The sequence below is a fragment of the Ursus americanus genome, chromosome X (assembly GCF_024610735.1).
Source record: "Ursus americanus isolate L20-20 chromosome X, mUrsAme1.1.p, whole genome shotgun sequence".
NCBI lineage: Eukaryota > Metazoa > Chordata > Mammalia > Carnivora > Ursidae > Ursus > Ursus americanus.
The window spans coordinates 82,049,531-82,074,448 of record NC_142164.1 but is presented as its reverse complement, the minus strand read 5'-3'; the positions used below and the strand labels follow the sequence as shown (position 1 = coordinate 82,074,448).

The window sequence follows — 24,918 nt, the reverse complement described above, 5'->3', positions numbered from 1 at the left end:
TGCTCTGAACAGTATATAAAGGAACCAAAATACATTACGTATGTTCTGTCTTGCTTTTTTCCTCGACATGATGTCTGAGAGATACCTGGACGCTGTGTGTAGCCGTAATCTGCTCATTCTCGCCCCTTTGTTGTACTCCATTGGTAGATATCCCACAGTGTGCTTATCCATTCTCTTAGCGTGCATCAAAGAGTATCATTTCTCGGTCCCAGAGGACACATACCTTCATACATTCCTAAAGAATTCCAAATGGTTTTCCAAAGGGGTTGTGTCAGTTTACAATCCCACCAATCGTGCATAAAGTATTACACTAAAAAAATCATTCCACCAATACGATATTATTGTGAGGTTCCTCTTTGTGGTTTTAAGTTTCTTTTCCTTGATGAATAATGAGGCTGATCATTCTTCACATATGGACATTTGGGCATCCTCTTCTGTAGTGTGCCACTTCAAATCTTTGCCCCCTTTTCTAGTGGCTGCAAATGATTTTTTTTTAAAGATTTTATTCATTTATTGGAGAGCAAGGAGTGGAGAGCAGAGAGTGAGCAAGGGAGAGAGCAAGCAAGAACGAGCGAGCGAGAGTGGGAGCAAGCGGGGAGGATGGACAGAGGGAGAGGCAGACTCCCTGCTGAGCAAGGAGCCCCATGTGGGACTTGGTCCCAGGACGCGGAGATCATGACCTGAGCTGAAGGCAGATGCTTAACTGACTGAGCCACCCAGGCGTCCCAACTGCAAAGGGTTTTTCAAAAATTGTAACTAGTGATCAACTTTAAAAAAAAGTAAAAGATTTTCTACTAAACTGTGGTATCTGGCTACTGTTGGGATATTGGAAGGTCTGGCCACCCGTACAGCAGCAATGGGTGGGAGCAGGGTAGGGTCTCCTCTAGATAAGGCATGAGGTCACCAATGTCCCCTGTGCCCACTGCCAGGATGGCTTTGATCATGAAAGTGTTTGGGACATGCTGGGGCAGCCACCCTTGACTCCGTCTTCACCTTCCCCTGCCAGCTGGGCTCTGCGAACCTAGAGGGGTCAGGGAGAAGTGTAAGCAAGTGTTTCCCAGATTTCGGCTAGGTAGGAGTTTGGCACTAACTCCCACGTTGCTCGTGCCCGATATAAAGCAGTGGCTCTCAAGCAGGTCCTGGAGCCTCTGTCCACGTGGCCTGCTCCCACCCAGACACTCATATCTCCCTCCATGCCCCAGGGCCCTGCATGCCCCCTGACCTCACCATTGTACAGGGAGTCCCAGCTCTAGAGCCAGGCGGTGACGGGTAAATATTTTCTCAATTTAAGTTAAAGTCCTCATGGGAATATTGGCAGCTTAGATCCTCACTTAAAAATTTGAGCCAGGAGCACCTGGGGGGCTCAGTCGGTGAAGCGTCTGCCTTCGGCTCAGGTCATGATCCCAGGGTCCTGGGGTCAAGCGTTGCATCAGGCTCCCTGGTCAGTGGAGAACCTGCTTCCAACTCTCCCTCTGCTGCTCCCCCTGCTTGTGCGCTCATGAGCTCGCTCTGTCTCTCTCTCTCTCTCTCTTTATCAAATAAATAAAATCTTTAAAGTAAAGAAAAGGAAAAAAAAATTGAGCCGTACTGGGGGACCTGGGTGGCTCAGTCGGTTAAGTGTTGGACTCTTGGTTTCGGCTCAGGTCATGATCTCATGGGTCATATGATGGAGCCATGTGTTGGGCTCCGTGCTCAGTGGGAATCTGCTTGAGATTCTCTCCCTCTGCCCTTTCTCTCTCTCTGTCTCTCTCAAATACAGACATACACACATACATACATCTTTTAAGAAACTGAGCCATATTGGGGTGCCTGGATGGCTTCGTTAAGGATCCGACTCTTGATCTCAGCTCAGGTCTTGATGTCAGGGTTGTGAGTTCAAGCCCCGCATTGGGCTTCATGCTGGGCATGGAGCCTACTTTAAAATTTTTTTTTTTTAAAAATTGAGCCATATTCTCATTGATAGAAATGTCTCAAAAAATCCATTAAAATTCCATAAACCTCAGTTAATGGGAAGAGCCAGAAAGGGTTCGGCTTAGTTTTGTATCTGTAAAAGTAATACTAGCAACTTTTAAACAAATGATTAAATGTTTTTTTTGTTACTTATACAAGGTTCTGTGAAGAAAGGGAAGGGGCCATGATTCTTCCAGAAGAAAACAGATTTGATGGACTATATCCCAGATGGGAAGATAGAATGCTTGGCCCCCTTTCCATATATTCCTGATCTCGGTGCTCCTAGGCTATGTTCTGGAATGGCATCTGGAGATGTGTGTTCTGACTACGTGACTCTGGCCGAGTCATGAGTCGCCCATGGGGCTCCATTTTTCCTTCTGTCCAATGAGTAGTCATAAGCACCATTCTGACCAGTCACAGGCTTCACAGGGTTGTTGGGAGGTCACAAGAACGTGAAAATGAAGTATCTTTAAGCAACTAACTCAGCTCTCTCAGAATGTAACGCGTTTTAAATTATTATCACATAGAAGTTGTTTCTTTAGGGGCGCCTGGGTGGTGCAGTCGTTGAGCGTCTGCCTTCGGCTCAGGGCGTGATCCCGGCGTTTCAGGATCGAGCCCCACGTCAGGCTCCTCCGCTAGGAGCCTGCTTCTTCCTCTCCCACTCCCCTGCTTGTGTTCCCTCTCTCGCTGGCTGTCTCTCTCTGTCTAATAAATAAATAAATAAATCTTAAAAAAAAAGTTGTTTCTTTGGAGCAAAGTGGTAGATAACCCTAGTGTGTTAGCCTGCTGGCAGGGCCCTAACAGAATACGACTGACCAGGCGGCTTAAACAGCAGAGATTAATTTTCTCACAGTTCTGGACACCAGAAGTCTGACATCAAACTGTCGGCAAAGTTAGTCCCCACCCCCTCCAAGGTGGCTCTTCGCTTTGCAGACGGCCACCTACTCCTCGTGTCCTCACACGGTTTCTCTTCTGTTTTCTGCGTCCTGATCTGCTCTACTTGGAAGGATGTCAGATTGGATTAGGACCCACCCTAATGACTTCATTTTAACTTGATCACCTCTTTAAAGGCCCAAATACAGTCACATTGTGAAGTACTGGGGGTTAGGGTTTCAAGGTGTGAAGCAGAGGAAGACACCCCTCAGCCCGTAAGAGCCACTAAGAGCCATGGATGAATTTTATCTATTTGTCTGAGGTGGGGGATGAAAAGGAGGGGGGTAGTCTAGATCTGGGATGTGTTGGTTTGTTCTGGGGAGACCTCACCTAGGACAGACAGAACACTCAAAGGTGGCCATGGGCATTGACTGGTGCAGGCTTTCTCAATAAAATGCATAATCGTGACCTTATTGTTTTGCTTAAAAAAATAATAAGGCCTGCTCATTACCAAAAAATGGGGGGAAAATGTAGAAAAGCACAAAGATGAACACTTCTAAAAAATCCCTCTAGGGGTGTCTGGGTGGCTCAATCAGTTGGGCGTCTGCTTTAGATCATGATCCTGGGGTCGTGGGATCGAGCCCTACGTGGGGCTTCCTGCTGAGTGGAGTCTGCTCCAGCTTCTCTCCCTTTCCCTCTGCCCCTCCCCCTGCTCTCTCTGTCCCTCAAATAAAATTTTAAAAAATAAAATAAACAAAATACATAAAATAAAATAAAAAGTTCCTCTAAATCCTAATACCAAGAAATAACCAAATAACCATTTTTTCTTACCATGTTCCTTCCGCACATGTACAAGGAGACAGATTGGTGGGTGGAGAGAATGAGCAAGAGGGAAAGAAAGAAAAGCAGTTTCTGAGAAGGGGCTTGCACTATACACGGCAGTTTAAGTAAAAAGTGTTGACCTTCTCTTCCAGTACATTAACAGAAGGGGCGCCTGGGTGGCTCAGTCGGTGAAGCGTCTGCCTTCGGCTCAGGTCATGATCCCAGGGTCCTGGGACTGAGTCCCACGTAGGGCTCCCTGCTCAGTGAAGAGTCTGCTTCTCCCTCTCCTTCTGCCCCTCCCCCCTGCTCTCTCTCACTCTCTCTCATGCTGTCTCTCTCTCACTCTCTCAAATAAACAAAATCTTTTTTTTAAAGATTTTATTTATTTATTTGACAGAGACAGCCAGCAAGAGAGGGAACACAGGCAGGGGGAGTGGGAGAGGGAGAAGGAGGCTCCCAGAAGAGCATGGAGCCCGATGTGGGGCTCGATCCCAGAACGCCAGGATCACGCCCTGAGCCGAACGCAGACGCTTAACGACTGCACCACCCAGGCGCCCCTCAAATAAACAAAATCTTTTAAAAAAATTAACAGAAGAAAAAGAAACGGATGTTGTATTAGTTCCTTTTTGCCGCTACGACAAATTACCACGAACGCAGTGACTCAAAACAACACGAATTTACTACCTTCCAGTTCTGGAAGTCGGAAGTGCAGCACGGGTCCCACTGGGCTCCAAACAGGATGTTAGCAGGTCTGGGTTCCCTTCTAGAGGCTCCATGGGAGACCCTTTTTTCTTGCCTCTTCCAGCTTTGAGCGGCCCCCGCCTGTCCTGGCCCGGGGCCTGCTTCCTCCATCTTCAGAGGCAGCAATTCAGTTGGGCCCCTCTCACATCACATCACTCCCGCCTTCCTCTTCCACTTTTAAGGACCCTTATGAGTATATTGGCTCCACCAGATACTCCGGGATAATGGCCTTGTCTTAAGGTCAGCCGATTAGCAACTTTAATTCCCTTTTGCAGTGCAACCTAACATATTCACAGGTCTCAGGAATTAGGATGTGATCATCTTTGGGGGTGGGGGCAGTAATCTGCCTGCCACACGCGCAAAAAGTAAAAAACTGCCAAACCTCTGCTAAAGTTGTCATCACAACATCCTCTACATTTAAATTTTTCATAACTCTCTAAGCCAAAAAAAAAGATTATGAAAAACCTTTATCAGTTAAGATGCTTTTGTCTGGAAGTAACAGAAACTGACTTGAACCAGCTCGACCAATTAAGGGAATAGATGGGGTGCACCTGGCTGGCTGTCGGTGAAGCATCTGCCTTCGGTTCAGGTCATGATCCCGGGGTCCTGGGATCGAGTCCCGCATCGGGCTCCTTGCTCAGCGGGGAGTCTGCTTCTCCCCTCTACCTGCCACTCCCCCTGCTTGTGTGCTCTCTCTTTCTCTTTGTCAGATAAATAAATAAAATCTTAAAGACAGAGAATAGATGAACTCACAGAAAGAGGAAGTGGCTTCGGGTTGGCTCAATGCCGTCTCAGAAGCCCCGGATTCCTCCTATCCCTTTCCACTGCAGCATCCTGAGGCTCGCTCGAATGCAGGAAAAGGTGGGATGGGGGTCGGGTTCCAGGGAGGCCAAAGGCCATCTCCCACGAGCGAGTGGAGAGTTGCCATCCCAGGCCAGGCTGTCCAACCATTGGCCCACCGGGATCTTCACCATTGTCAGTCCACACTGACCTGTGCTGGTGGGGGCACAATGGCCCGGAGGCCTGCCTTCCCGAGTCAGTGAGTGGCAGCTGGCCACCCGCGTCTCCAGGCCTGGCAAAGGGCTGCATTCCTCAGGCATAGGCCAGCCCTTGGCCTGTGCTTTCTGCACGACTAGGGAGCCGCATGGCCCGCCAACCATGGGCACATGGTCAGGCTGCCTTTTGCCTTCTCTCCCTTCTGCCTGGCTGGGCTCGCCTGGGCCTCTGGAAGCCAGGGTGGTGCTGAGGCTGGAGCAGGTCCACCTGGAACCTGGCCAGGCCCGGGGTCTAGAGAGGAGCTGGGAGGAGAGGGCTTGTACCCCACAGGCCTCAGTCCAGCATCCTGAGCAACCCGCCCACGGATGTCCGGCCGGCTATCCTAAGTGGCTCGGTTGCTCCCACGCTGCTCCTGTGCGTTCTCATCTCCAAGTGCTCTACACATGCTGTTCCTTCTGCTGGCATAGTCTGTCTCTTTTCCTTCTGCTCAGTTAACTCCCTATCCTTCAAATTTCGACTAAGAGGTCACTGCCCTGAGGACTGCTTCCTGGCACCCCACCTCGATGTGGTGGGCTGAACAATGGCCCTCCAAAAGGTATCCAGCTCCTAATCCCTGGAATTTGTGAATGTTCACTTATGTGGCAAAAAAAAAAAAAAAGGACTTAGGTGTTATTAAGTTAAGGGTCCGGGGGCACCGGGTGGCTCAGTCGGTTAGGCAACCAACTCTTTATTTCAGCTCAGGTCATGACCTCAGAGTTGTGGGATCATGCCTGGCATCGGGCTCCAAGATTCTCTCTCTCCCCCTCCCTCTGCCCCTTTCCCCCCAAAAAAGTTAAGGATCCGTGATGGGGAGATTATCTTGATTTTCCAGGTGGGCCCTAGATGTAACCACAGATATCTTTGTAAGAGGGTAGCCGAGAGGGATTTGAGACAGAAGAGGAGAAGACAGGGGCGCCTGGGTGGCTCAGTCGGTGAAGTGTCTGCTTTCAGCTCAGGTCATGATCCCAGGGTCCTAGGATCAAGCTCCACGTCAGGCTCCCTGTTCAGCGGGGAGCCTGCTTCTGCTTCTCCCTCTGTCTGCTGCTCCCTGTGCTTGTGCTCTCTCTCTGCCAAATAAATAAATAAAATCTTTAAAAAAAACAGAAGAGGAGAAGACACACATGCAGAGGAGGTGGCAGTGTGATCACAGAGGTGGAGATTGGACTGATGCAGCCATAAGCCAAGGGATGCTGGCAGCTTCTTCTAGCAGCAGACCTCACCTTTCCCTCCTGTCCTTCTTAAATCCACTCAGCCTCAGCAGTTTAGGACTATAAAGTCCAGCAGAGACCATCTTGTCTAACCTCCTCACTGAACAAATGGGGAAACTGAGGCACAGAGAGGGCCAGGGACCTGTTCAAACTCACCCAGTGTGACATTAGCCACAGAGCTAAGGCCGGAAACTGGACCTGGATGTGGGCCCCTGCTCTGTCTCAGGAGTCCCTTGTAAACACTCAGAGTGACCTCTTCAAGGACAACCAAAATGACCTTGATCACAGAGGGAAGAGAAATTCTTGCCCCTGCCAGGCGGTAGGAGACAGGAGCCAAGTAGCCTCTAGACCTTCCCCATTCAAGACTTGGTGGGCCTTCCCTGTCATGTGGTGGATTCCACAGCCCAGCCCCCATGTCCAGGTTAAGGCCACAGGGCCACCAACACATAGAGTGTCTTTTGAGACCACTGAGCTCAACTCCTTCTGTACAGAAGAGGAAACTGAGGCCCAAAGAGGGCAAGGGACAGAACCCAGACCACACAGTGGCTCCAATGCGGAACGAGGGCTAGAACTCAACTCACCTTGCCTCCCTTTCTGTGGTTCTATAGGCGATGCTTTCCACTGCCTCCCTACATTCCTCACACCCATTCCCTCCCTCTCCACTACTCCATCCCCACATTCTCCAGATGGTAGGTGGAGGTCCCCTGTTCTTTATTTTTTTAAGATTTTATTTATTTGTCACAGAGAGAGAGAGAGAGCAAGCACAAGCAGGAGGAACAGCAGGCAGAGGGAGAAGCAGGGTCCCCACTGAACAGGGGGCCTGATGAGGGACTCAATCCCAGGTCCCTGGCATCATGACCTGAGCCGAAGGCAGACGCTTAACTGACTGAGCCACACAGGTGTCCCTGGAGGTCCCCTGTTCTTAAGGAGCATAAATTCCTCCCCAAGACCAAGGGGAGGGATTATGATTAGTCTAAACCATGTCCTAGCAATTTTGCTTCCTTTGAATAATTTTGAATGTCAGGGAGGGACATTTGGTGCAGTTTTGGCCAATGAGATACAAGGGATAATCTATAGGGAAGGCTGTTCAGCCCAAATAAAAAGACAATGCCTCATTAGGAGAAAGCCTTTGTCCTGATCCCTTTGTCCTGCACTGGATACAGACGTGAGGTCTAGAAGTACAGCAGCCTTCTTGGGACTATGAGGCAAGAACCATGAGGAACAAAGTCAGCATGCTTAAAGATGGTGGAGATGAAGGGGGAAGGAAACATTGACTCTGCTTACAATAGCATTGAACCTGAGACTGTCAATCTCAAACTTTCTGCTAAAGGGAGGAAATAAACCCTTCTCACTAAAACGCACCCTAGCAGAGCTTTCTGTTAGTTACAGGGGGAAGAATGCCTGAGAAAGTCCCTTTACATATAATCTCTTAACTACCCTTTGGGACAGCCAGGCTAGGTCTTATGTTGTAGGAACATCCAATGACCCTGGAGGTGGCCATGATTTGGGAAGCCCTGGCTGCTGTCCCACTGGTTTTTCTGGGGCTTTGTTCTGGGAGAAGTGCTTGGGCCGGTGGTGAGCAGGGAGGGAGCATGTCGGGTCTCAGTACCCTCCCCAGCAGGTGCCTCTATTCTATGGAGAAAAAGAAATCTGCTGGTGGAGACATTTAGTGAAGTCAAAGCTCTCTTTAATCTGTCTATGAATAGCAGTAGCTAAATTATATGAACTCTTGACGTACCCTGAAGCCCATTATGAAAGCCTGACCAAGCCACAGAGCCCTGGAGCCTCGTCCACCTGCAGATCTCTGAAGAACCAGGCTCCGCATCCAGGCAGTGGAGCCAGTGTCCAGCTTGGAGGTGCAGATGCCCTTCCAGCCCCGTCATCCTGGCCGGAGCTCTGCCGGCTGTGAAGGAAGGATGAACACCTCCTAGAAGCCAGGAGGCCCTCTTGGAAGAAGACTCCCCCTGCTCACCCCATGAGCTCCTTAGCTTGCAGAGCCCATTTCCGCAGAGGGTTCGATCTGCCCAACACTGTGTATTCTGGAATTAATTCTACAGTAACAAACCAACCCCATGATGTCAGTGGTTTCAACTAATAAGACACGTTTATTTCTTGCTCTCATCACAGACTAACAGGGCTGTTCTCGGTTGATAGGTGGACTGCCAGGTGGTAGCTGAGGACCCCAGGCTCCTTGCGCACTGTGGCTGTGCACTGCGCTGGAGCTCTGGACCTCCGAAAGAGGGACAAAGAGCAAATGGAGAAAGCACCACCGCAGACCTTCCAGGCAATAGATCATCAACGTTTCTCTTGCTCAGGCACCCCCAGGCCCCATGAAAAGAGTCAGTCTGTGGGGTCTTACATGGCAATGTGCTCGCTTTGGCCGTACAGATACAAAAAGTGAGGCCGGCTTTTGAGAGCCTGTCCTGTGCATGGCTCAGGTGTGATAAAAGATAAACTGAGGCACGCTTAAATTGTCAGTTTCTTGGAGCCTAAGGCAACCAGAGCTGGGCAGCACCACACAGGAAGTAGTGAGGAGTGCTAACGACAGGAGCGAGGGGAAGTCTCAGACGGGAAGCAAAGGGAGGAGATTATTTGATGGGCTGGAGCTGAGGCGGTGGCCTTATCCGGGAAAGCCTAGCTGGCTGTTTGAGATGGTTGTTCTAACATTTTGGTTTCTTGGGTGCAAGTGCACCGCTCTGGCTCAGGTTTCAGTTTGCTTACTGAGGCTACCAAGGCCTCAGAGCCACCTCGCTCCAACGGCCTCCTTGTCGAAGTACTTTTAACAGGTGGTATTTGAGCTTTGCCCTCTTAATCAGGGTCACCAAACGGACGGCTCTAGCATCATTCCATCCCGTTCTGTGGGACATCATGAATGTGCACACCCCTGTGTGTGATACCAGAAGCGTCCCCATCCCAGTGTGTAACCCCAGGAGTGCCCACCCCCCAAGTGCGTGGCACCAGCAGTGTCCACACCCCAGCGATGATAGTGAGTGTTCAGTGTGCGTGACCCCAGAGGTGTGGGACCAGCGTGTGTGACCCCAGTAGTGTCCAAATACCCATTTGTGTGACTGCAGAGATGTCCACGCCCAGTCTGCGTGACCCAAGAGAATTCACATCGTGATTTGTTTGACGCCAGGGCCACCCACACCTGCGACCTCAGCAGTGCCCAGTCCCAAGGCTCTACCAGGGAGTGTCCTGAAACTACCCTGTGTGACCACAGGAGTGTCTACACCTCAGTTGCTTTCCTTTTTTTTTAAGATTTTATTTATTTATTGGTCAGAGAGAGACAGCGAGAGAGGGAACACAAGCAGGGGGAGTGGGAGAGGGAGAAGCAGGCTTCCCGCTGAGCAGGGAGCCCAATGTGGGGCTCGATCTCAGGACCCTGGGATCATGACCTGAGCCGAAGGCAGATGCTTAACGACTGAGCCACCCAGGCGCCTTACACCTCAGTTTCTGACCCGAGAGGTGCCAACACATCATTTCTTGGACCAAAGAACTATCCCCACCTCAGTCACAACAATCCCAAAAGTGTCTACTCCTCGGTCTGTGTAACACCATAGATGTTCACAGCCCAATCTGTGCAACACAGGGAGGGCCTGATCCACAGTGTGTGTGATATCCGGAGTCTCCACTCCCCAGTGTGTTTTAATGTCAAGAGTGTCCCAAGCTCCTTCCGTGTGACCCCAAAGATTTCCACTCTCCAGTGTGTGTGACAGACGCCTTGGAGTGTTCACACCTCTGAGTGACCCTGTGTCTGTCCACACCCCAGCATGAGTGACTCCAGGAATGTCCAAACCTCCATCTTAGTGATCCCACGTCTGTCCACACCCACTCATTCTTACCTCATAGTTGTCTACACCGTAGGCTGTCTGAGCCCAGGAGTGCCCACATCCCAGTCTGAGTGACCCCAAAAGCTCCACAATCCAATCTGCTATCTGAACCCTGGGATGTCCACACTCTGATATGTGTGACCCTGTGAATGTCTACTAGCCAGTCTGGGTGACCCAGGAGTGTCTCTCCTTAGCATGTATGACTCCAGAAGCCTCCACATGCAAATCTGTTTGACCCGAGGACCGTCCACACCGCGGTTTGTCTCACTACAATAGTGTCAACACACTAGTCGATCTGACCGCAGAAACGTCTACAACCCATTCTGTGCAACCCCAAGAGTGTGCAGTCTCCAGTGTGTGTGATTCAAGGAGTATCCACTCCCTAGTGTGTGTGACTTCTGGATTGCCCAGACCCCCACCTGAGTAACCCAAGGCTGTCCACCCCCCAGTGTACGCTACCTCATGTGATGGCCACACGCCTGTCTATGTGGCCCCCACACCCCACTCTGTGTGGCTCCAGGTTTATGCACACCCCTGTCTCTGTGATCCGCAAGGGTGTCCACAAAACAGTGTCACGATGCTACATTCGAAGACAGTACTGGATTCCTCAGTGCTGTGTCCCTGCGCACCCTCTGTGGGTGTGACCTGTGAGGGGCCCTTCATGCCTAATTCAGTGGACCACTGTCCCCAGCTTCTGCCCACACCATTAAGTGGCCTCTTCTAATCCTATTTCCCCTCACTCTCTCCAGGAGACCATTGAATTCCCATATCCTCCTCCCTGACCCCACACACATAGGTCCACATCCCTAAATAGACCGTCCCAGCCCCAGCCCCTGCAGATCTTGGAGAGAGCAAAGGCCAATGCAGCCAGCCTCCTGCCACAGACCCCACCCCTCAGAGAGCAGTGGAGCGGCAGCCAGTAGAGGCACCGCTGATGGGAGTAAAACCTTCCAGGATCTCGTGAAACATCTATGGGAATCAACTTCTTACACTCCCTTCCTCCCCAACTAGAATGTCGGCTCCACCTGGGCAAGGACCTTTGTCCAATCCAGTTCTTCGATGTCTCTCCGGCACCTAGAACAGCAGTCGGTACACGGAACACGTTCCTTAGGAGTTTGATGCATGAAAAAACCCTCTGACCCAGCCATTCCACTTCTAACTCCATCTAACACGTACACACATTCTCCGAGCTGCGTGCACAAGGCTGGTGGGAGCGAACGACTGGGACGACCTGGTACATCTCCATAGAGAGCCGATGCCTATTGCAGAGTGAAAGGGATGCTGGTTTGGGTTCTACCGCGGAGCACCCGCTGCCCATGAGGCAGGATGCGTGGGACGTGTGGGTGCCTGTGGGGGTGGGGACGCCTTCCACAGAACAGGCTGTTGACAAGGGAAAGCAGGTGGGAGCTGGTCGTGGTGATGTGTCTGTGTGTGCGTGTGTGTGTGTGTAAGGAAACACCAGAAACTGACCTCAGTGGAAATTTTTGGAGTATGGAGGCGGGATGACCTTGTACTCCATATACTGATGCACTGTTGAAACCTTTTACACAAACCTATATTCATGTATTATAAGGGAAAATCATATGCTAAAATCAGTATGCATAGTACAGAGAACTTGTGTATGTTGGGGGGGAGTACTTGGGGTGTGCCTAGGGACAAGAATCTCAAACTCAATGCCCCAGGGCCTAGACCAGTAACCCCCAAGAGAGATGGAATTCAGTTCAGGGTAAGTAAGCAGCAGTGGGACTGATGAAAGTTCCTGACTCTCAGCAGTGGAGGGAGTGGGCGTGGTAAGGGATGGGGGGGGATGGGGGAAACCCTCAAAGCTCACACCCCAAAAGAACTCAGAAACATTGCACCCTGGGACACAGAACACTTAATAACGTAAGAGATCTTGGCTCGGAAACAGACCCCCAAGTCAGTGGTCATACCCCAACTCAGCTTTTAACTTCACACCCTGGATACAAACGCTGACTTTCAAACAGATCAGAGATCTTACACTCTGGGGACACTAGCCTACGTAGACTAGAGGCCTCGCACCCTAGAATAGACCCCCCCCCCCGCCATACTCGGGATGGGTGGTTTTTCTGTGTTATTACAAAGTAGTCCCTTATACATACACCTTGTAAAGGACTAAATGTTTGTGTCCCCCCCAAATTCATATGTTGAAGTCCCAGCCCCCAATGTGATGGTATTAGGAGGTGAAGTCTTGGCGGGGGGTGATTAGGATTTTGATGAGGTCACGAGCATGGGGTCTTCGTGATGGGAATAGTGCCCTTACAAGAAGAGACCAGAGAGCCTGTGCTTTCTCTCCACCATGTGAGGACACAGAGAGAAGGTGGTCGTCCTCAAGCCCGGAAGAGAGACGTCACCAGCACGTGACCCTGCTGGCACCCCGATCTCAGACTTCTGACCTCCAGAAGTGCTAGAGAATCAATTTTTGTTGTTTAAGCCGCCCAGTCTGTGGTACTCTGTTATGGTGGCCTGAGCTGAGTCAGACCTCAAGCTTTACTTTCAAGGCCCTGAGTTTTATATCAGAGTCCTTGTACTCGCACTGCCTACCTCTGTCACCACCAGCATTCCTCAGCCTGTAGCCCTCCCATTCCTGCCCCTTGATCCCTGGGCACTGAGCCAGAGGGTTGTCTGGAGACTCCAGGGCAAGGACACCTAGCCTGGCATGCTGCGTTTTCTGCCCTCCAGGCTGCCAGCCAGGATGTGGGACGGAACTTCCCAGAAGCAGGTGAGTGGGGTGGTCCCAGGGGCCAGGGGCACGGGTGTTCACACCAAGGCTGGAGATCCCTCAGCCCAGGCCTGGTAACCTGCTTCCCTTCTTTGTGGGCTATCCTGGGGTGTTGGCATCCATTTTCCCATGCTCCTGTCTCTTCCTCTTTCAAAGACAAGCAGAGGGCAGCAGAGGGACACGGAAAGGCCCTGTTCTACTGCGGTCAGACAGCAACATGCCTGCAAGAATGGGCTGAGGGGCCGACTGCTCTGTTACCTCGGGCTGGCTCCAGGGAGCCAGTTCGGCCAGGAACGTCACGATGGGGCAGTGTGGGAAGGGACCAGGAACCCCGACACTGACCTTGGGATTCACTGTGAAGGAAACCTTGAAGAAGATTCTGTAGAAAAACAGGAGGCCAGAGGGAGGGCATCGTGTTCTGGGAACTCTATTATACAGAAAGAGTTACTGTGAGGAATAAAATGTATTTCACTTAGTGCTTAGAGCGGGGCTTGGCACAGAGTAAGCCCTACATGATTACTATGTCCTTTTACAAACCGGCCTCCCTGACGTCACCCCAACAACCCTGAACTACCTGTCCCTTGCCTTCCCACACTGATCATGCCTCACTCACTCTTGGATTCTAAACCACACTGGCCTTCTTCCGGTTCTTTAAGAGAACCAGCCCTGCTCATCCTTTAATTTGTGAGGATGGAGCTCCTTGTCTGCAAAACAGGATCTGGGGAGTGAATCCGAGTGGGCAGGGCATTGAAAAATGGGAGGAACGGGTTGAGGTGATTTCCAATATACTCCCAAAATTGGGGGGGGGGGCTAAAGCAGTGTGTAGGGGGAAATCTATAGTTCTAAATGCATAGATCAGGAAAGTAAAAAACCAATGACCTGAGCTTCCATATCAAGAAGCTGGAAAAGAAACAGCAAATTGAACCCCAAGAAAGTGGAAGGAAGGAATTATAAAGATAAGAGTAGAAACTGGTGAAACAGAAAACAAGCATCCATTGGATACAATCAACAAGGTCTTAGCTCAGCTCTTTGAACACATCAATAAAATATTAGTAATTTCTGTTTTCTGTCAAGCAATTAAGAGAAAAAATATAAACTACCAATATCAGGAATTAAAAGGGGGTGCTATTACAGATCCTATAGACATTACAAGGTTTTTAACATACAACTTAATTTTCGGTAGAGCCCAAAGGTCAATTTCTCATTCTACTGCTTGTGTGTTCCCAGGGATCCTCTGTATCCATGAGGACAGCAGAGCTCAGCAACTTTGCTAATGCTTCCACCACCGATAAGAATAGAACAGCACGGGGTGGGGGGGTAAACAGAAGGGGGAATGAACCATGAGAGACTATGGACTCTGGGAAACAAACTGAGGGCTTCAGATGGGATGGGGGATGGGGGAATGGGATAGACCGGGGATGGGTATCAAGGAGGGCACGTATTGCATGGTGCACTGGGTGTTATATGCAAGTAATGAATCATGGAACTTTACATCAAAAACCAGGGATGTACTGTATGGTGACTAACATAATAAAAAACTATTATTAAAAAAAAGAATAGGGGCGCCTGGGTGGCGCAGCGGTTAAGTGTCTGCCTTCGGCTCAGGGCGTGATCCCGGCGTTATGAGATCAAGCCCCACATCAGGCACCTCCGCTATGAGCCTGCTTCTTCCTCTCCCACTCCCCCTGCTTGTGTTCCCTCTCTCGCTTATCTCTTAAATAAATAAATAAAAATCTTAAAAAAAAATGTAATGGTTTGAAAGGAATTGCACACAGTGGAATGGAATGAATAAAATAGTATAGGGTGGAATGGAGTAGAATAGAATAGAAGTCAGACTTTGTGCTAGGCACTGGGCCTCATTGTTGTGGTAGATATCCACTAATTGAACAAATATTATTGAACATCTGCTAGTTGTTTGGGACACAGTGGGTAACAAAACAGAGAGAATATCTGCCCTTATGGAGTTTGTATTCTAGTCAGAGAGACAGATATTAGCATATGCATTAGACATGCATAAGGTTGTGAGGCCAAAAATACAAAGATGGCCCTTCTGAGGAACAGGCAAAAGGACAATGTAGCTTGAGATGGATGAGGCTGTAGAGACTAGGGGCCATGCTCGGGAGTCTAAAATTCAACAAGATGACCACGACAACATCATCATCATCACCGTGAACTCTTACAGCACTTGCTATGTGCCAGGTGTTGTTCTAAGCCCTTAAAAATCCAACTCTTTTTTTTAAAATGTTCACAATAATCTTATATGTATCAAATCATGCACATTTTACAGAAGGGGAAACCAAGGCACAGAGAGATTAATTAAACATCAGTCTGGCTCCCAGAATCGGTTCTTTTAACCACAATACTCTGCTACAGCACCTTATAATTCTGTAGCAGATGTCGTGTAAATACACAAATTATTAAAGAATGCAAATCAAGAGAAAGATCAGGTGGGAGGTGTGCTGAGGGCAGGAAGTAAGAAGGGAGGAGGTGTGTCTTCCCACTGGATGTCAAGGCGGATCTGTAAACACACATGCCTAGAAACATTTATGTCATCTGAGATGCTCCCTTCCTGTCCTGGCATAACTGAGGAGTGAGAAAAAAGGGGACTGGGTTCAACTGGCCAATGGAGGGCTTGTATTCATAGGGTTGGGCTTCCTCTGTGTCTTGTCATTCCTTGCAAAAGAGAGGAGTTCCAGCTTGGGGACAACAAGAGAGGGTTTGGTCTTGGTCCCCACTTCCCTTAACTTCATTTCTGTCCCTCTACAAGGGGAAAGAGAACAAGAAAACACTAGAGAGCGGTCATGGCAGACTCTTAAGAATCCACACATGGGTGATAAGATTCTACTCAAGTGGGCGCCTGGGTGGCTCCGTCAGTTAAGCATCCGCCTTAGGCTCAGGTCATGATCCCAGGGTCCTGGGATCAAGTCCTGCATTGGACTCCCTGCTCAGCAGGGAGTCTGCTTCCCCCTCTCCCTCTGCTGCCTCCCCTGCTTGTGCTCTCTCGCTCTCTCTCTCTCTTTCTCTCTCACTCTCCCTCTCTCTCAAATAAATAAAATCTTAAAAAAAAAAAGACTCTACTCAAGTTTCCACCCCGGACTTTCCCCTGGAAATGGGGTTGAGGAAGAAATATAGTCCTTGTGGAGATGAAGGGAGGTGAAGAGAAGGAAACAGGAAACATGGGTGTGGCCAGTGGCAATGTGATCTCTTTAGAATTTTTTTTCTTTTTTAAGTCATGGAGGAACAGCAGTCAGACTCCTTCACCATGCCTTATCCATAGACTTGACCACATTGTGATGACGGTAAAGAGTATCAAAGACACCAGCATGTTTTATTCCAAGATCCTGGGCATGGAAGTCACAACTTTCAAGGTAATCACTTTCTCAAGTACAAACTGCAAATGAAGTAGAATTTGGTTATAATACTCTTAATCCCTCCCCCTAAAAACATCCCACAGGAAACCTGTGAGAAAAATTTAAAGGATCAATGTAGGAGATTCCAAACTCTGAAAAGTAGAACTTCCAGAGAGAATAGACAAAAAGGAGGGGAGGAATTTGCCATAAAAATAATGCAAGAGATCTTTCCAGTCTTTATCCAGAAAGGGTTAACTGAGTATCCAGCACATTGACACTTAGATATGTTCTTATGAAATTATACAACATCAAAGTGGAAATGACTATCTTAAGACCTTTCAAAGAGGTTAGAAAGAAAAGTAGCTCAGTCAGTAGAGCATGTGACTCTTGATCTTGGGGTTGTGAGTTCAAGCCCCACGTTGGTCATAGAGTTTCCTTAATAAAAAGTGTAGATATAAAGAGTCAGACATTTTGTGCACTTGCTTTGAAAATTGCTTGCGAGCATGCTACATCAAAACGAGGGATTAAGCCAGGAATAGGGAGGACATCAAAGTCAGGACACAGTGGATCCCAAGAGGAAGATTCCAGAAAGATAACTAGAAAACATTCAGTACAGTTTGGAACAGGTGAAAGAAACATCCCAAGAAAGAGAGAGAACCAAGGGAAAAAAGTGAAATAAGGTCATTTTCTGGTAGAATGGATATGGTATCAACTGTGGTGATAGAAAGGAAAGAAATAGGAAAATGATAAAAAAAAAAAAAAAGAGGGAAGAGGTGGAGAGGGTGGGGACATGAAGAGGACAGGAGGGCCAGTGAGACACTAGCTGTAGTTCATCTATCAAAATGTAAAGATGCAAGTGGGTCTTTTAAAAATTATAAAGGAACTAAAAGAGGAACTACAAATGATAGAATTCTATTGGGAGGGGCGGTAATGTGGGTGAGCTAAATTCTTATCAGAGCAGGGAGACGAGTGAAAACGTCTCAAGTTGCTAAATCAAGAAAATGTCTAAAGTTGCCCATTATCAGTCACTTACTGTGTCTGGAGGTACGTAGGAGAAAACTCAATGAACAGTGGGTGGAAGAAGATAGAGTTTTCCTTTTTTTTTTTTTTTATCATTTAACAACCCCTGTAGAAAGTTGGGGCTCAGGCAGGAGCTGGGAAAGAGGAGGACGTGAATGGGCCAGAAGTGCCAGTTCAGTGGGGCCGGAAGGTTTCCAGAAGCTCCACCCACAAGCTCTGCTGACATCTCATTGTCCAGTCCATCTTACATGGCCCCCCTCAGCAAGGAATGCTGGGAAATGTAGACTTTTTAAGCTGGGCACACAACTGACCCCACTGAAATTTGGGTTGTTTACAAGAAAAAAGGGAGAAATGTATATTATATTGTATTGCCTCTAGGGAATGCGACTGGATTGGGGTGGGGCAAGGGGCTGGGTTTTTTTTCATTAAAAGCCCCATTGTACTTCGATTTAACCTTGTTGGGGTAGGGAGGGGGCTTTGTCTCATGCTTATCTTGGGGGTTTAGCTCTCGGTTGTTCTTCCTCCCCAAATAGGGTGACCTGACAGTTAAGCATCTGCCTTCGGCTCGGATCATGATCCCAGGGTCCTGGGATCGAGCCCCACATCGAGCTCCCTGCTCAGTGGGGAGGCTGCTTCTCCCTCTGCCTGCCGCTCCCCCTGCTTGTTCTCTCTCTCTCTCTGTGTCAAATAAATAAATAAAATCTTAAAAAAAAATAGGGTGACCGGAAAGCATTGTGTTTTGGAGACCAGAAATTCAACCTCCACGAGGTGGGAAAGGAATTTGAACCCAAAGCTGCTCACCCAGTTCCTGGCTCCCTGGACATATGTCTGATCACAGAGGCACCTTTGGAGGAAATGGTCCAGCACCTCAAGGTGAGTTGGACATCCGTTCTTTTCGAGAAAGCTGCTGCCGTACAGCGGAAACCAAAGCACGACCCAGTCAGGTCTTCCTCAAATTTCAGACATAACAAGTTTTGTCACTTCCAGATAATTCTTGTACACAACTGTTTGCTCATTATTTTTGCTGACATCATTGTTTCATGTAAACAAGTCTATTTTAAAGGGAAACATTACATCACTTTCTAAAAGATTTTATTTATTCAAGACAGAGAGCACACAAGCAGGGGGAGCAGCAGAGGGAGAGGGAGAGGGAGAAGCAGGCTCTCCGCTGAGCAAGGAGCCTGATGCGGGGCTCAATCCCAGGACCCTGGGATCATGACCTGAGCAAAAGGCAGACGCTTAACCGACTGAGCCACCCAGGCGCCCCACATTACATCATTCTTGTAAAAAACAAACAAACAAACCTAAATTCTTTTTACAGAAAAAGTACATGAAAAGCCCATTGTACCTTGACACAAAGGGAAGTTAACTTGTAAAAAACAAACAACTATAAAAACACCAGTCCTGGGGCGCCCGGGTGGCTCAGTCGGTTAAGCTTCTGCCTTCGGCTCAGGTCATGATCGCAGAGTCCTGGGATCGAGCCCCACATTGGGGCTCCCTGTTCAGTGGGGAGCCTGCTTCTCCCTCTCCCTCTGCCCTTCCCCTCTATCAGTGCTCTCTCTCACTTGCTCTCTCTCAAATAAATAAATAAAATCTAAAAAAAAATACCAGTTGTTAGATTCTACGCACTTTCTTTCTCTGAACCGTCTGGGCCTGACATTACAAAGGGAAGTTTGGCAAATGGTTGAGGAGGTGCTAAGGACTTGTTAGCATCCACTAGAGGCTTGCTTCTTGGTATAATCAGGATTGAAATAGGGGGCACCTGGCTGGCTCTTTCAGAAGAGTATGTGACTCTTGATTGTGAGGTTGTGAGTTTGAGCCCCACACTGGGTGTAGAGATTACTTAGTTAAAAAAAAAATAAAGGACTGAAATAGGATTGAAGAGGGAATATTTAGCTCAGTGTCTCTCTAACATTTAAAATGATTTCACATAAAGGGAGCATTTCTTCTCCTTTTGGGGAACACAGTTTAAGGTCTTGCATCTAATCTTTCTTTGGAAAGTTATCAGTGAAAAAGGGAGGTTCAGAACTAAAGTGGGGAAAGCATAGAGGGTTAAGAGCATGGACTTTGGTCCAGACTACCTGGGTTTAAATTCTGACTCTGTCACTTACTAGATAATACTAGGTACCGTTACCATCCCTTCTTTACAGATGAGGAAACTGAGGCACAGAGCAGTTAGGTACTATGCCCGAGGCCATACAGCTGGTCCATGGCTGGAACAGAGTGCGGGAGGGCAGAATGGCAAGAGATGAAGTCAGAAAGATATCAGGGACCTTCTGGGGATTACCTTTTGGTCTCACACATGGACTATGATGAATGACTTTTGTCTTTTCCTCCCACTTCAGGCTTGTGAGGTCCCCATTGAGGAGGGTCCAGTCCCCAGAACAGGGGCGAAAGGACCCATTATGTCCGTCTACTTCCGAGACCCTGATGGAAACCTGATTGAGGTGTCTAACTATATCACCCCCTGATCGAGGCTGGCCCTCCTCCACTCTGTTTGCGGCCATGTCTCCCTCTCCCTTCCTTCCTACAAACTCTCACTCAAGCCCAGAAGTCTCCAAGGACTGAGGACTTGGGCACTTCATTCTTCCTACTGCGGGGGGAGGGGGGAGCCGATTTGGGTTTGGGAACCAAACTACCTGTGTGAATATCTCCCATCCAAGGTCTCCCCTAATAAATTAATAATCTCTTGATTAATACGAGTTCTTCATCATTGTCTCAGTGTTATGTATGGATGTTTGTCTAGGGTGTGAGGTCTCTGAGCTGTTTGGGGTCAGTGACATCTCTGAGGACCAAATCCAGGCTCAACCCCTTGGGATTCAGGGCCCTGACAGATTTCTCCCTGTTAGTGAGCCTGTCGTTTTTCATCCTTTGGGAATTCACCTCACCCCTTCCAAGTGCTGCCTGCTGTGCCCTCCACCCCAGAGGCCTCACTGAACCTCAAGATCTCTGAGTCCCATGGAAACTTCAAGGACCACCGCAGATGATACGACGACCTCTTCCTGGAGTGCCTCATCTGATCACGCCCCCAGGGTATGCGGTACTGTCGGCCTTTGGATCTGTTAGGTCCAGACTCATCTCATTGATGCTAGACAGGTCAAAGACAAATCTCACCTGTGACTGTTCCCCCCCCCCCCGCCCAATACCACCCATTCATTCAACTCATAAACATATATTGAGCACCCACTGTGTGCTTGGCCCTGTTCCAGACACTGGGGAGACAGTGTTGAACAGAAGAGATAAGCATATCTAGGTTTGGGGAGCTGTCATTCTAGTGAGAGAGACGGAGAATAAATAAAATTAAGTAGGGAAAATACGAAGCATGTTGGAGGATGAGACATGATTTTGGAGGAAAAGAAAACATGGGAAAGATGGAACGCGGCTAAAAATCGCTGAGGCAGTTTCTGATGTGTAAGGGGATGGTAAGCGGGCCATCTTCACTGAGGAGCCATTCGAGCAGGGATCTGAGGAGGTGAGAGAGGGAGTGGCCCTGATAGCTGGAGGAAGAGCAGAACAGGCAGAGAGAACAGCCGGCGCCAAGGCCCTGAAGAGTGGACGTGCCTAGCACGTGAGGAACAATGAGGCCAGTGCAGAGGCAGCCCTGAATGTGCTGGGGGGGGGGGGCAGCAGGAGGTGAGGTCAGACAGCGGACGGGGGACAGATTGTGTAGGGTCTCCTGGGCCTTGCAGAGAACTCTGGCTTTTACTCTGAGTGACAGGGGAGCCACGGAAGAGTCATGAGCGGAGGAAGGCCATGATTGACTTAGGATTTAACAGGCTCCCTCTGGCTGCTGTGAGGACAATAGGCTGGAGGGGCGAGGGTGGAAGCAGGGGGACCATGACGGGGAGGCTACTGCAGTGGTCCGGGTGAGCGATGCTGGTGCTGGCAGGGGAGGTGATAAAAAGTGGTTAGATTATGGAGATATCCTGAAGACAGAGACTGGACCAGTTTGCCAAGAGACAAAATGTCAACTAGAGAAGAGGTCCGAGGACACTTGGGTTCTGAAACAAGGATGAACCAGCAAACGAGGCAGGCAGAGAGGAAGGGGAAGAGAACGGCTTCCTGAACAAATGAGTGATGGATGAAGGAGCATGTCTGACGGTCTCCTGAAGTAAGCGAGCCCCTAGTCTTGTGGACTCTGGTCTCGAAACAGTCCCCAGCTGGTAGTTCAGCCAGACCCTATGAGTGAACCCCCAAAGAGCCCCAAAAAGGCCGGGAAGAGAGGATGTGTAAGGATGTGAGTTTCAGGGTGTGGAAGGCTCTGCCAAAAGCTGTAGCAGGTCTCCTATTTTAATGTTTTTATTATTTGCTTATTTACTTTTACAATTAAATGTTTATTGAAATAATATAAACTGGGGGTGCCTGGGTGGCTCAGTCAGTTAAGCATCTGCCCTCAGTTCAGGTCATGATCCCAGGGTCCTGGGATTGAGCCCCTTGTCGGGCTCCCTGCTCAGTGGGGAGCCTGCTTCTCCCTCTGGCCCTCCACCTGCTTGTGCTCTCTCTCTCTCAAATAAATAAATGATCTTAAAAAAATAATATAATATAAACTGTGAGTAATACAGATTGTTTTCAGCGTGATATCAGTATCACCCATTTCTCCTAGTAATAGATGATAGATAGCCAGATGAAACACAATAGTGGAAGGATCTAGAATAATAAATTTTATTACTAGGAGTCTCCCTCGAAGTCAGCAAACCCGACCTACTCACAGCCAAGGAAACAAATGAAATGGTCAGGACACGGACGATGGGCCAGGCACTTGCTCGGCGCTGTGCATATAAAAGTAAACAGAATGTGTTAGGTGTACTCAAAGAGCTCGGAGCCAGGCTCATGGGCGACAGCATCCAGAAAGCAGGAAATCAGCACACAGCCGAATCAGTATTATGAGAAAAGCACGCTGAAGCTTCAAGGCGCACCCAGCTTGGGCTCGGGAGCAGCTCCCCACAGGTCGAGTGTGAGAGCTGACCTGGGCAGGGTGAGCAGGTATCACACAGACAAGGAGCTTGTGAAACAATGCCCTAGGAAGGCCCAGGGGAGGGAAAACATAGTGCATGTGCTTAATCCAAGGAGTTCAAGTACAAAGTAATTCCAGTCCCAGATTCTGGAGACAATAGTCTCCCGGCTCCCAGGTCAATGCTATTTTTAGAGTACTATCTGCCTTTCTAGGTCTCCTGACAAGTATGTGATGATTCACAGGTATCGATACTCTTGCATAGAAAAAAAAGGAAGAAGCCATGGCTCATGCTTACCCAGGTACAGATATTAAGATTTTTTTTTGATGGCTGAGTAGTATTCCACTGTATATATATACCACATCTTCTTTACCCGTTCATCGACACAGTAAGATTTTCAAACTCTCTTGTTTGAAACGTCTCCTTGAGGAATGATTGGTTTGTATTATAGCCTTTCACTTCCCCCCCAGATTTGTGGGAATGAGGTCATGCCCTAAGTCTGGAAGGGACTTGAAGGAATAACTTTGTCAGTGGCCAAGGGAGCAGGAGGCAGTAAAGGAGCCATTATCTGTAGGGAACTCAAAAATTAATCCTGAAGCTAAAACTGTTCCACATTTTCTGATCACCACGTGGCGGCAACCCAGCAATTGTTAGTAATGTCAGTCATGAAACCCTCCTCCCTGCCAAGGCAAAGGGCTCCTGCTGACCCTCACCCCGTCTCTGCCCCTGCACTTAGATATCCTTGCATACGTAGAAGGCCTGGCACCCCCACGAGCTATATATAAGTCTGAAATCTCCACCTCGGCCCTCTCTTCCATTCATATTGCCACACATTCTCCTTTCCATTTCATTCCCTTTTGCAAACACAGCTGGAGTCGTCAAAATCACACATACAAAAAAAAAAAAAAACCCACATCAATGTTTCTCTCTCTACAATTATGACATTTCTCTCCAGTCAGGTTTCTCAGGGCTCAAGTCCCTTTTGAGCTGGGGATGACATCCAATGCCGCCACCCATGCATTGGCAGGCTTACCAGGTACGGTTCTCGCTCGTCCTCTCTGGCCGGGCCATCCAGCAGGCGCTCGGTAGGTTAAACACCGAGGGGTCTTTAATGCCCAGCTGCACATTGAAAAACTGTGCAGACAATATCACACTGTAACTTTGGGCACAGGTTTCCTGGACAGCATAACCATCTTTCACTGTATAAATGCCAATCCAGGTTTCATCTGATCTAGCTGGCTTTGGTCAGGCCCCTCCTGAAGAGTGATCTGCTCCTGGGGCCCCCTATGGAGTACTTGTCCTCCGAGGTGGCATTCTGAGAAATGTCTAGAGGTCCCAGGGCTCTGTCGGGGTGATCTTGGAGCACTGCTTGGTGGCTCGTTCAATCTGAAACACCAATCCATCCTTAGAGAACAAAATATATTCCAATAACCTCTTGCAGGGGCTCAGCACCTTTCGCTCGTTCAGCACCCGTGCATGCTGGTTGAGCCCGTTGTAGGAGAGCACGGCTGCTGCACCTGCTGCTCTCCGCATACAGAACCTGGTGGGCCTCCCACTGCTGTGGCATCTGGCAAGGGCACAGGGTCCCCGGGGCGCCCCTAGTCCCTGCCCCCAGCACTGCGGCCCCTTGGCCACCGAGGCCACCTAGAGTCAGAGGCCACCCAGCAGCCAGGTGCCCAGGGCCCCCTGGGCCATGTTTCCTGCTTATTTTTAAAAGACAGCTTGCCTTGGACCCAGAGTCATATGTCTGGAGATAGATGATTTATGAAAGGAAGAAGGAAGGAAGTAGAAAGGAGGGAGAGAAGGAGGGAGGGAGGGAGGGAGGGAGGAGGAAGGAAGGAAAGAAGAAAGGAAGAAAGGAAGGAAGGGAGGGAGGGAGGGGAGGGAGAGTGGACAGCAGATGGGTGAATGAATGAATGGGTACATAGATGGGTGGATGGATGGATGGGTGGGTGGATGTGTGGATGGATGGATGGATGGATGGACGGAATGATATCCTCTGGCCCTAGAGAAACTCTTTCTCTTGTGTGTGCATACAGAGAGGAATATGAGTTTGTAAACTGCAGGTTTGCTATAATACAGAAAAGACTGGAAACAACCCAAATGTCCCTCAGCAGATGAATGGTTAGACAAACTATGGTATAGCCACTCCATGGAATACTACTCAGCCATAAAAGGGAATAAACTTACAAGGCCAGCACTAAAGTAATACCAAAACCAGACAGAAACATATCAAGAAAACTACAGACCAATATCTCTTATGAATATAGATGCAGAAATCTTCAACAAAATACTAGTAAATAGAATTCAGCAATATATAAGGATTATACACCACAACAAAGTGGGATTTACCCTAGGAATGCAAGATTTGTTCAACATAAGAAAATCAATCAATGT

General features: G+C 48.8%; 1 protein-coding gene, 1 long non-coding RNA gene and 1 pseudogene across 5 annotated transcripts in view; 1 reads left to right on the top strand and 2 right to left on the bottom strand.

Annotated features, from left to right (window-relative positions):
• The window catches only part of LOC123790891 (uncharacterized), a 91,887-nt gene that overhangs the window by 57,029 nt on the left and 9,940 nt on the right, over window positions 1-24,918 (bottom strand). The gene's annotated exons all lie outside the window — the stretch shown is intronic.
• GLOD5 (glyoxalase domain containing 5) lies at window positions 12,908-20,266 on the top strand. Its single transcript, XM_045795468.2, has 4 exons — window positions 12,908-13,199; window positions 16,430-16,567; window positions 18,287-18,442; window positions 19,915-20,266. Exons 1-4 carry the CDS (start codon window positions 13,137-13,139, stop codon window positions 20,038-20,040), a joined length of 483 nt encoding a protein of 160 aa, XP_045651424.1. The 5' UTR covers window positions 12,908-13,136; the 3' UTR covers window positions 20,041-20,266.
• On the bottom strand, window positions 21,460-24,335 carry LOC123790888 (mammalian ependymin-related protein 1 pseudogene; annotated as a pseudogene).